The sequence below is a fragment of the Trichechus manatus genome, unplaced genomic scaffold (genome assembly GCF_000243295.1).
Source record: "Trichechus manatus latirostris isolate Lorelei unplaced genomic scaffold, TriManLat1.0 scaffold00094, whole genome shotgun sequence".
Taxonomy (NCBI): Eukaryota; Metazoa; Chordata; class Mammalia; order Sirenia; family Trichechidae; genus Trichechus; species Trichechus manatus.
The window spans coordinates 3,413,166-3,425,242 of NW_004444030.1; the positions used below are offsets into that span (position 1 = coordinate 3,413,166).

The 12,077-nt window shown below is 40.5% G+C and overlaps 1 protein-coding gene across 1 annotated transcript in view; it reads right to left on the reverse strand.

The window, feature by feature from the left end:
• Window positions 1-888: 888 nt before the first annotated feature.
• The window catches only part of SLC35F2 (solute carrier family 35 member F2), a 62,197-nt gene continuing 51,008 nt past the window's right edge, over window positions 889-12,077 (reverse strand). The window contains exons 4-8 of the mRNA XM_004382530.2: window positions 10,702-10,861; window positions 9,695-9,851; window positions 9,233-9,285; window positions 7,617-7,771; window positions 889-1,343 (exon numbers count right to left, since the gene is read on the reverse strand). Coding sequence (XP_004382587.1) covers window positions 1,158-1,343; window positions 7,617-7,771; window positions 9,233-9,285; window positions 9,695-9,851; window positions 10,702-10,861 — 711 coding nt within the window. The 3' untranslated portion in view covers window positions 889-1,157. The remainder of the gene's footprint in view (window positions 1,344-7,616; window positions 7,772-9,232; window positions 9,286-9,694; window positions 9,852-10,701; window positions 10,862-12,077) is intronic.

Sequence of the window (12,077 nt, forward strand, 5' to 3'; positions counted from 1 at the left end):
ATTAACACTTTGGATGGAAGTAATATCATAAAAATCTCATGACACATTACAAATATTTGGTAAGAAGCAGTGTAGTATCCTCTTTTAACAACTGGGAGAGGGTTCCTGGGTTTCCTGGACTCCAGTTTAATACTTCTATGCTATGCTCACGTATATCCCGTAATTTCTCAAGTGCCGCCCTCTTGCTAAGGAGCCCTGGTGGCGCAGTGGTTAAAACACTTGGCTGCTAACTGAATGGTCAGTGGTTTGAAACCACCAGCCGCTCCACAGGAGAAAAATGTGGCAGTCTGCTTCTGTAAAGATTACAGCCTTGTAAACTCCATGGGGCCCTTTTACTCTGTTCTTTAGGGCCACTGTAAGTCAGAATCGACTTGATGGCAGTGGTTTGGTTTTTGTTGGCCCTCTTGCTGCCCCCACCCCCTCTTCCTGCCATGTGCAATCAGTTACCAGACCTCATCTGTGTACTAAAGGCCACCAGGCTTGTGGTCAGTGACTGCCTTACCAGGAAGAAAACCAGGACACCTACTCCATAACCACCCTGGACTGCCCACCTCTTCCTGAACACCTACCCCTGCCTGGACAGCCTGCTGTCAGGCCCTGTCCTGAGGCTGGCTCACTCCTAAGCTGTCTCCTCCATCCTGCTTCCCACTTCTGCCTCCCAGATCCTAGTGTGCGGCCTGCACTTTGTCTCCCAGCACTAACAGGTATTGATCCTCAAACACGCAGAAACAAAATTCTTGCCTTGGGTTCTGCTCTTTGGTATTTCTATGTTTGATGCAGTCGCTGGGTGGTGCAAATGGTTAATGCACTTGGCTGCTAACCGAAAGGTTGGAGGTTTGAGTCCATCCAGAGGTGCCTTGGAAGAAAGCTCTGGCAATCTACTTCTCAAAAATCAGCCATTGAAAAATCTATGCAGCACAGTTCTACTCTGACACATATGGGATCTCAATGAGTCAGTCAACTGGACAGCAATTGGAAATGTTTGATACATTGCTTTGTGTCCCTTTCTCACATCTAACCACTGGACCAAATTCCATGCTGCAGACTGTTCACTCTGAGTCTGAAATGATCCAAGTGTCCCCTCAGCAATCAGCAGGTTCTGCTTTACCCCAGTGGTGGCTCCCAGTTTCCCAGGAGGGCTCTGCTTTCTTCTGCAGCTACAAGTCTACAGAGTGGGTTTCCTGGAGGTTCTCCTCCATCTTCAGTCCCAGGTTGTCGAACCCAATGATGGTGACCGATGGCACACTGCTTTCAGCCGGCTCTGCCGTGCGCGTCGGGGTGGAGCAGTACAGAATAAACCCCACCATGATGACGGTGAAGGACAGGATGTAGAGCCACGAAAACTAGGAAGAGAGAAGAAGAACAGGCTGTAGACTGTGCTCCCTTTCATACACATCATTGCTGCTGTCTTTTGGCAACTGTGCTTTGAGGGTGACCTTCTCACAGCCCTTTTTTCTGAAAGCTTCCCATATATACTCGTGAATGCACGGGCTCTAGCAACACCACCTGGCACGGTGGCCCAGTGGATCTTTGGCTCTCTTGGTAATGGAACCTTTGCCATGATAATCCTGATGCACACCACCCCACAACTAGTCCCTCTTACTGGAGGGAATAAAAGGTCAGGATGGATACCATGGGAGAGCCCCACTCAGACCCTCAGCACAGCTTACAATATTGGTATGAGACAGAGGAACATATGCCCTAAGATAAAGTGCGGACATACAGATTTAGCATCTTCTCAACAACCCCTCATGTATGCTGCTCCAATAAAATTCATTTTGTTAAAATCTAATAAATTATCTTGTCTTTGTAGGCAAGTTTTACATGGTTTAAAATTTATGGTGGCCCGAGGAGACTGAGATTTTTAGAGCTGGAAAGAACCTAAGAGGTCATTTCTTTTTTTCCCCCCAGGAAAAGTCTCAAGTGAAGTCCGAAGTCATTACTGGCATAAGGTCTAGTGAGGACAAGCTCAGGGAACAGAGCCCTGCAGGAAAAGCATCTTGTACCCTCTCTAGCCTAGAGGGACCAATGGCGGCAGGAGCCCATTCTGACACACCAAAGGGATGGATGGAGTTTTTCGTGATCTTCTCCAACCCGTCCTTTTTTCATACTGAAAAGGATCACCGAGGGCAAAATGCAATGAAGACAAAACACTAATCCATTAGGTATTTTTACTGAAAACGACACCCTGATATACCTCAAAGTAAATTATACTAAGTGCTTTGTATATTTGCTCTTATTTGAATTGAAGAGTCATACAAAATTTCGAATAGTCAAAGTTAGAGAAATGAATATTTGTTTGCGATATTATGATGAATAAAGCACAGAAGAGTAGCTAAAGACTGACCATAAATGGCATAGGAAAAATTAGGGAAACCATGAAGCATAATTAATGTGTAATTAAATGCCCAGGATCATCCCCCTCCCCTCCTTGGAACAAGCAAACTCAGATTTATGAAAGGTCCTGCTAAGCTGATTTTAAAATTAAGAATGGGGGCATACTCTTTTATTCAAGCCAAAAAATATTTTTAAATTAGCTTAAATTTCATATTATGTAAAATAAGAAGTGCTAATAAGGGAACAACAGAAAAAAGCAATAAGAAAACAGAATGGTTGGGAAGGGAGGAGAGAAAGAATATTAGGGAAAGAGACAGAAGAAAAAGGAAGCTGGATACACTCCCAAAAGTAGAGAGAAGCAACAACCACATAGTTCTCCTTCCCAAGTTGTGCAACCATCACCACTATCCATTTCCAAATTTTTCATTGCCTTTAACAGAAGCTCAGTGCCCACTAAGCAAACACTCCCGCTCTCCCCCTCCTTCTCATCCCCGATAACCACTAATAAACTTTGGACTCTACACATTTGTCAACTAAGTAGGTTTTTTACTTGACTGTTAGGTAGATCATTGGTCACAACCAGCAGTGGGCTTCTGGAGGCCACCAAGAGCTTTGACAGGTTAATTTTTTACAGATGCTCAATTACTTCAACTTAAACCTTTAGAACTCCTTAAGGAACGGAATAGCCACAGCCCTCCACAGGCAGGAAAAGTCTTTACTGGATTCAGTGATGATACAAAGTCAGTGATATGTCTAGCTAAACAGTCAAACAAATTTCCTAAACTACTTGCTTTAATTTTGGAGCCCTGGTGGCACAGTGGTTAAGAGCTCGGCTGCTAACCAAAAGGTTGGCAGTTCCAATCCACCAGCCACTCCTTGGAAACCCTACTGGGCAGTTCTACTCTGTCCTATAGGGTCTTACTATGACTTGGAATCAACCCAATGGCAAAGGGTTAGCTTTAATTCTTGGATCTAATAGCACAGTACCCAGCACATAAAACCAAAAAGCCAAACCCGTTGCCATAGAGTCAGTTCCGACTCATGCCAACCCCATGTGTTACACAGTAGAACTGCTCCATGGGGTTTTTCTTGGCTATAATCTTAACAGAAGCAGACTGCCAAGCCTTTCTTCTGTAGTGGGTTTGAAGCACTAACATTTAGATTAGCAGCTGAACACATATCACTTGTACCACATGACTTACAGCGACCGTATAAGACACAGCAGAACTGCCCCATAGGGTTTCCAAGGTTGTAATCTTTATGGAAGCAGACTGCCACATCTTTCTCCCCTGGAGTAGCTTGTGGGTTTGAACCGCCGACCTTTTGGTTTGCACCCGAGTGCTTACCACCAGGGCTCCTGTCCAACACATAACTGGCGTTTAATAAATGTCTGTTGAAAAAATAATTGATTCTGAGAATATTAGGGAAGTTAAGGCTATTTGGAATAGAGTCTTAAATTATCTGAAGTCAGTATTATGAAAGGCAATCATGCTCTCCTATAAAATGTTCACTGTTACCTGTGGGGAAACTTATATAACATGTTCAAAACATGTCCTTTTTCGTTTGTGGTTTTTAAATGTCCAGAAGACAAAGAATCTTGTCCTCTTGAGAAGGTAGGTTCTTAAATGGAGGCATGTTTATTAGAAGGGAGAGGCTTTGAGGGTATGAGATAAGTCTCCTGAATTAGAGGATCATACCCTTTTTTTCCCATACAAAAATTTATACATACATTGTTATGTGACTCTAATTGCTCTCCCCATAGTGTGACAGCACACTCCTCTTTTCCACCGCTGATTCCCCATGTCCATTCAACCAGTTCCTAACCCTCTCTGCCTTCCCATCTCACCTCCAGACAGAAGCTTCCCAGTTAGTCTCTTGGATCTACTTGAGCTAAGAGGCACACTCCTCACGAGTATCACTTTATGTCCCACAGTCCAGTCCAATCCTTGTCTGAAGAGTTGGCCTCAGAAATTGTTTTAGTTCTGGGCTGACAGAGAATCCAGGGGTTATGCCTTTCCGCGGTTGTAGGACCATACCCTTTTTCTTTTTTAAAATTCTACCCTTTGTGTCTGGATCTACATAGGAAGTTTCTTGTGGTTACTCTGTTCAGTTAGTATTTGTTGTTAGGTGCCGTCAAATCAATTCCGACTCATAGTGACCCTATGTACAACAGAACAAAACACTGCCCAGTCCTGTGCCATCCTCTCAATCGTTGCTATGTTTTAAGTTTTTACTCAAGATCAATTCCAGAAGAGGCACAGTACTGAAGGTCTGACACAGAGGAGTGTAAAAAATTTAAACCTCCTTTTTGAACTGGTTGTTTCAAGATATCAGAGCCAAAATTATTTCAGATACAATTAATTTAAAATGGTGGCATATTGCACTTATGATTCTATCTTTAACAATTACGTCTAAAATGCTAGGTATCTTATTCATGCTCTGAAATGCTTTTCCATCTCAGTAATTTACTCCAAAGATCATAGCAGACCTGCTCTTTGCTCTGTAAGTTTTGAAATGGCCTTTGACCAGAAACAATAAAATCTAATGAGTTAAGAGTGAGTTGCTAGCCACACAGGGACAAAGAAACATAAAACAAAAAAACTAGAAAGAAATTTACAGATTGCATGCTCCAATTTTGAGAATAATTGTTAAAAGTCAAAATGACACACAAAAGGGCTTTTTCATATTAAAGTTAAGACCAGTCGAAGAGTAAATATTTAGATTAATAGCGTTCATAATAGGAGATAGTGACAAGAATATTTCAATTGTACTTAGAAGTTTTTATTTCTTTAACCATAGCTCCTCCTTGGGCATTATTTTACTTATGAGAGAAAAGTAAAAGTTGAAATACTAATGTTAAATCAATATATTTGGCCCCCCAAAAAATAAAAAAAGCATAGGTGAGGGGGACCATTTGCCATACTGCTGAGTTCTCAAGTTTTCTTTGGGTCTGAGGTAGCTTTCAACCCTGAACTGCAGTAAAGAAGCACCATCATCCCCTGGTGGTGGCCATGTGAAATGCAGGCACAGCACCATAGAACTACTCACTTCCTTAAGGCTGACTTTGTAGCCCTTGACAATTCTGCTCGTATAGAAAAAAATACATACATGCATATATATATCTGGACCTGTCAGGGCCATTTCTCTGTTTCACTTTGACATTTGGTATTGCTTTATGATGCTACCAAAAAGCTATAAATATTCCTTCAGCCTTTTAAGTTTCAGGAATACCTTAACCAGCAAGTTTATAAAGATAACAGCTGGCTCCTGTCACATGTAACCTTGCAAGGCAAAAAGGTTTATACTTCTTAAGCAGAAATTTCTGGGAATCAATCATTACGGTATCAATCATTTAGCTTGGCACAGTGAGTTCACAGTTGATACCTGGGAATAGTGCAAATCAATACCAAGGTTTCTGCCTGGATACAAAATTTTACAAGGACAAAGAAATATAGTCAATATCCGCACCAGCTACTAAAACTAAAATTATCAAGTAACAGCCAACAACCTAACTATTTGCTCAAATGAAAGATAATGAGCAGGTCAATGAGCACATTTACTGAGGGTAAACTAAGGAAAGATAGATTTCTAAGGCAGAAGTTCTCAAAGTACGATCTGGAGGCCCTTGAGGGTCCCCAAGATTCTTTCTGGAGGTCTGTGAAGTCAAAACTATTATCATAATAATACTAAAATGTTATTTGCCTTTTTTACTTTCATTCTCTTAGAAGTAGACAAAGGAATGTTCCAGAGGCTATGTGACATGTGATATCACAAGATAAAATGAAGATGCAGATATGAGAACCCAGCTGCTCTCTATTAAGCCAGACATTAAAGAGATTTTCAAAAATGTAAAACAATGCCAGTTTTTTCACCAATTTTTTATTTTGGAAAATATATTTTTTCATGAAAATGTTATTTATGGTAACACATAGCAGGTTTATTCTTTCCTTAATCAGTTAAAAAACAAATGATATTTAAATTTCTCAGTTTTAATTTCAAATATGGTAAATAACAGATATAAGCAACTGAGGTCTTCAATACTTTTTCAGAGTGTCACTGGGTCCCGACATCAAAAAGTTTGAGAACTGCTGCCCTGAGTTTCCAAATTAGATGAGAAGTGGGGAAAAAAATCTACTTATTTTTTTCTCTTTGAAATATAAGACTTTAACATGATGAATCTATAAGTTTCATTGTCTCATCTTAATAATGGTAATAGGGAGAAATCTGCAGTAGAAAGAAGACTGGACTATAAGACAAAACTGAGATTTAGTCCTGACTTTTACCACTAACCGGAAACCCTGGTGGCACAGTGGTTAAGAGCTATGGCTGCTAACCACAAGGCTGGCAGTTCGAATCCACCAGGCACTCCTTGGAAACCTATGGGGGCAGTTCTGCTCTGTCCTATAGGGTCGCTATGAGTCGGAATGGACGTGAAAACAACGGGCTTTTGGTTTTACCACTAACCAGGGGCTGACTAAGGGTGAGTCACTTAACTGCACATAACCTCGCCGGCCCTTTATTTCCCCACCTCTAAAATGGGGTGGTTCTATCAGTAACTCTCAATGGAAGTGTATGAGAATCTCTGGGCATGCTATTTTTTCAAGCTATACATACTTGCTTTTCTGCTTTCCTTGAAGACACTGATCCATTCCCTCCCACCCCCTTGAGAATTACTACAGGTAACAGGAGCTGTTACTGACGGGAGGAGGTTACACTTGTGATTGCAGTGATGCTGTGGAGGCAGAAAAAGGCTGAAAAACCACTGAATGGAATTACCTTTAAGGTCCCTTCCAGATACAAAGTTCCTATCAAAGACAACAATCCCAGTCACTGCATGCATGATAATACATCTGCCTCTCTTCTTTTCTATCAGTACCCCAGATTTTCTATTTGTGAACCAGGGCAAAGAGAGTGAACGGAAAAGCTCGGAGTGACCAGCCTAGGTTAGATGGACCCTCAAAGTCAGCAGTGGCTCTAGGACTGCTCCTTTACCATCCAGCAACGTGTATTTAATATTTCCATAAGCTAGTTTCCTGGGCCATACCATCATAAAGGAAATTCACGGTATTTCACCCTTTAGAAAAAGCCCTAAAAACACAATTCTTATTCTGAACAATCTTTTAATTCAGAAGCAGTAACAATAGGAGTGAGGACTATACAATGAAATTCTTCCCAAGGGGGTGTGAAGGCTTTATTTTTGGATCTAGAGTCTTGAAGAAAACTGCTACTTCTTTCAGACCAAGCAAATGCTCTTTTCTGAACATAAGCTACTTGCTTACCTTATAGCCAAAGAGAAAGAGTCCAAAGAAAAGGCTGTAGAGGTCAGCTGTGAGGATGCCCAGGTTGACAGAAGTGGCACTGGTGGCTTTAATCACCAATGGCATAAAGCTGTACAGGCAAAACATGCAGAGGGCAAATGCCACAAAGAGCAGGGCTGTGAAAAAAACAGAATATCTAACATTATAGGGAGAAAATAAAGGCAAAGGGGCTTAAGGCTTGACTACCATCAAAACTCCCTGATCCTTTAACATATATATTATCTACATAGCCCCTTGGTAACAGTCAACATTGCAAATGAAAGATACGAAGCTCTCTGGAAAAAAATAATAACAAGTTACGACTTAGATGAGGGGTAAAAAAAAACAGTTGCTGTCAAGTCAATTCTGACTTATGGCTACAACATGTGTATCAGGGTAGAAATGTGCTCCACAGGGTTTTCAATGGCTGATTTTTTCAGAAGTAGATCACCAGGCCTTTCTTCCAAGGTGCCTCTGGATGGATATGAACCACCAAATTTTCTGTTAGCAACCAAGTGTGTTAACCATTTGCACCACTCAGGGACTCCAATGTAGATGAAGGACCTCTAGAATCCAGCAATGTGTTGGATAGTCAAGGCCATAAAATATAGCTCATGGTGTGACTGAGTCAATGGCTCTTACCACCCATGCTATCCACCCTCCTAGGGCAGAGTGATACCTCTGATAAAAGGTCAGTTAAGGCAGAATCAATGCCACATGTCAAGAAAAATCACTAATTATCTCTTTTTGCATTGTGTTTGTTTGGCTGGACATGATTTGTATAATTGGATTCAGAATAAAGTATTTTTAGGGCATCAAAGGCAAAGTTGTTCGGTTCATTTCCTTTTGTTCACCTCATTAAATTAAATGCTCCAATATAGCATAAGGTAACTATCCTCTCTAAGACAATGCTAGACATACAGATGCTGACTACACTGGCAGATCTCTGCTTTGCAATCGCTTCTCAATCTAATTCCCGTACCCAACACACATACACACACACACACAATCTTTCTGTCAATTTGAATTATTTAATTCAATTAAATTATCCAAGTGTAGAACAGTCTCCAATGACATTTTATGTACTATACAACTTCTTTCTACCGATCATTAAATAAAGTTCAAATCATTCCTAACTGTCACATCACGGTTTCTTTTGCTTTATTTGTGCAGATGCCTAAGAACATCAGGTGACAGTAGCAATGGAAGGTTGTGGGTGATAACGCACCATCAGATCACTCAGGTTAATGCTTCATACATTACCTCAAGCAGACAACAACCTTCCTAAGAAGTCTGAGGACCCAAGATACGGATCAAACTGAAAGATGAGTGTGAATGAAGGTCAGCCTTGTTCAGAATTCCTAGTAAAAGAAAGGCTATTCCTGCAGGTAAAGATTAAGAATTAACTTCTCTGGAGGTTCATCTAAAAAATCTCAAAGAAAACTCAATCGAAACCATTATAGCTCTGTGTGTACTGAACTGCACTGTGATTTTACAGAGATGTCTAAATATGAAAAGGGAGTATTTGTTTCTTAATGTGTTTTTGTCAGTGTAGGGAAAGGATACTGACTAAAAAGAATTGACATTTATTTACCTACCAATTTTCCAGTCCCAGTGAATGCTGGCAATATCCTTATATTCTATAATCAATCTAGGATTAAAACAAGAGGTCACAGAGAGATCCAGGTTAAAATATGTCTCACTCCCTTATTCACTCACTCTTCAATAGCATAGTTAGCTATAGCAGGAAAATATAATGTTATGCTTTCTTTAAATAAGCTTATGGATTTAATATGTTAATATTTTCTAGAAATAACTGAAAAAGAAAGTCCTTATTTGTAATGTCTTTTCCAAATCCTAAGCAGGATCCTAAATGTCACTCATGTATAAGAAAACGAAGCATAACTCATGACATTTCTGCAATCCTCTAACAGATACTTAGCAAGTTACCGATGATCAAATGTGAATTGGTGACAAGTAAACAAATTTTTGTAGCTGGAAAGTAATCATCTATGCTATATTTGCTCATTTTGTTTTTAAAGAAAACGGTAGAATCTTACAGCTGTAGGCCGCTGATAATTGTTCCAAATAAGCCCACCATTCCTAAAAACTCCTCTCTGCTCAGCTTCTTCACGATATATTCTTCACATACATTAGAGACAGCGTAGAGGGAAGCCCCAAGAAGAACTAAGATGTCACCAATCAGTACATTACTACCTATAGGAAGACAAGCCGCAAAAAGGAAAACACTGTCAACAGATGAACCTCTTTAGTTTGCCTCATGGAGTCTATCTGGCTCGTGGTCATTTAAATAAGATTTTACAGAAAGAGTAATCCTGGTTTCTAGAAGTTTAAAGTCTCTTAACTCTTCCCACTTTCTGGCACAATTCTGCTGTGAGTTTTCATATTTTGACCTCTAGAGACTAAACAGACTGGAAGATGGTAATATATACCATACTTAAGGCCTCAGAAAATATTCTATGACACGACAGATTAATGGTTGGAGGGTCAGGTCAGTTTGAAAACTATAGAGTAGGAAGCTGTTTTCAAGGTAATTTTTTCTCTTAATCAAAGGAGACAATGAAGTCACTTGTAGATTGAGTGAATTCATGGATCATTTTTGGGTTGCCTACTATCAGTTGTCTGAACTTTGATGCAAAGTACTCTCACCTACAGAGAGACTTTAAAAGTCATCCATTGAATAAAAAGTTTCCTTTTTGATAAAAACAAAAAAAATCAAGAATATACAGTAGGTTTCGTAGTAACTAATCCAAATGTTTGGACCAAAAGATTATTTCAAACGTATAAAGAAACTTCTCTCTTCATGAGACAAAACAAAAATATTAAATGTGGCAAAAAGAAGCAGGACTGTGGGCAGGTAGGAACATAAAAACTGTTCTGTAAAGTGGTTGCAAAATGCCAGAAGCAAGTAAACATGAAAATAAATTTTAAAATAGTTAACCAGGACGTGTTTTCTGCCTTTTACTGTGCCTTTGCAAAATAACAGTGAAAACATAAACCAAACTTTTTTCTGTGACTGAACCAGAAACAAGAAGCACAATCTTACCTGAATTGTTTTCTCTCCCTGCTAATATGTCTGCACCAACCATGGTTCCTACACCCAACAGACAGACAGCCACAGCAATGAAGTGGATCACTCTGTATCTTGCATGAAGAATAAACCATGAGAGGGCCATCAACACGGGAATCCCAAAGCAATCCAAAAGCTGCATGGACAGAGCATAAAACAGCATAAAACAACTCCAGTTAGCCAAAAACATGTAATTAAGTAAAAATGTTGTTGCTGGGTGCAGTCGAGTAGCTTCTGACTCACAGCGAGCCCATCTGACAGAGCAGAACTGGCCCACAAGGTTTTCTAGGCTATAATAATCTTTATGGGAGCAGATTTCCAGGTCTTTCTCTTGCACAGCCACTGGGTAGGTTGGAACCGCTAACCTTCTGGTTAGCAGCCGAGCGCTTAACCGTTGCACCACCAGGGCCCCTTAATTAAGTAAAAATAGGGAGTCAGCATTTATTATTGCTAGCCCTGATCGAACTGCTTTACTTTGACTGGCCCATTTAATCCTCACAACAACTCTATGAGATTAGAACTACTATTTTACACATGAGGAAAGCCAAGACATACAGAGGTTAAATGAGGTGTCCAGAAATCACATCATTAAAAGTGAGAAAGCCAGGTGCTGAACCCAGGAATTCCACCTGTGCAATTTATCTCTACACTCCCACCTGTGTTGACCCTGAAGTCCAGCAGGCAAACTTCCCTTCCTGCGTGCATCCATTCACTCAGTCTACAAATATTTATTAAGCACCTCACATGCGTGAGACACGTGCTAAATGCTGGGAATATAGCGGTAAACAAGACAGATAACAAATTCTGTCCTCAGGAGCATACAGATGGCTAAATGCTACAAAGAAGTTACAAGTTATTATTAGAGAGTTTAACCAATACCAATACCATCTTCCAGGGGAAGGCTTTCTCTCTCTGTTGGCCTTCTTCTCTTCGGTGTTCCCCTGGACTAGGAGCTTCTTCACACAGGGACCCCAGTCCAAAGGACGCGCTCTGCTCCTGGCACTGCTTTCTTGATGGTATGAGATCCCCCTGTCTCTCTCTGCTGAGTTCTGTCTTTTATATCTCAAGACATTGCCTCAGGATACAATCCAATCTTGTAGACTAAGTCCTGCCTTACTAACACAACTGCCGCCCATCCTCCCTCATTAACATCATAGAGGCAAGTTTACAACATACAGGAAAATCACACAGTACCAGGCATCATGGCCTAGCCAAACTGATACACACATTTTTGGGGGGACATAATTCAAACCATGACATTCCACCCTTTGGCCCCCAAGAAATCACATCCTTGCAACATGGAAAACATATTCACCCCATCATATCATAGCAAAAGTCTTAACTCCAAGTCC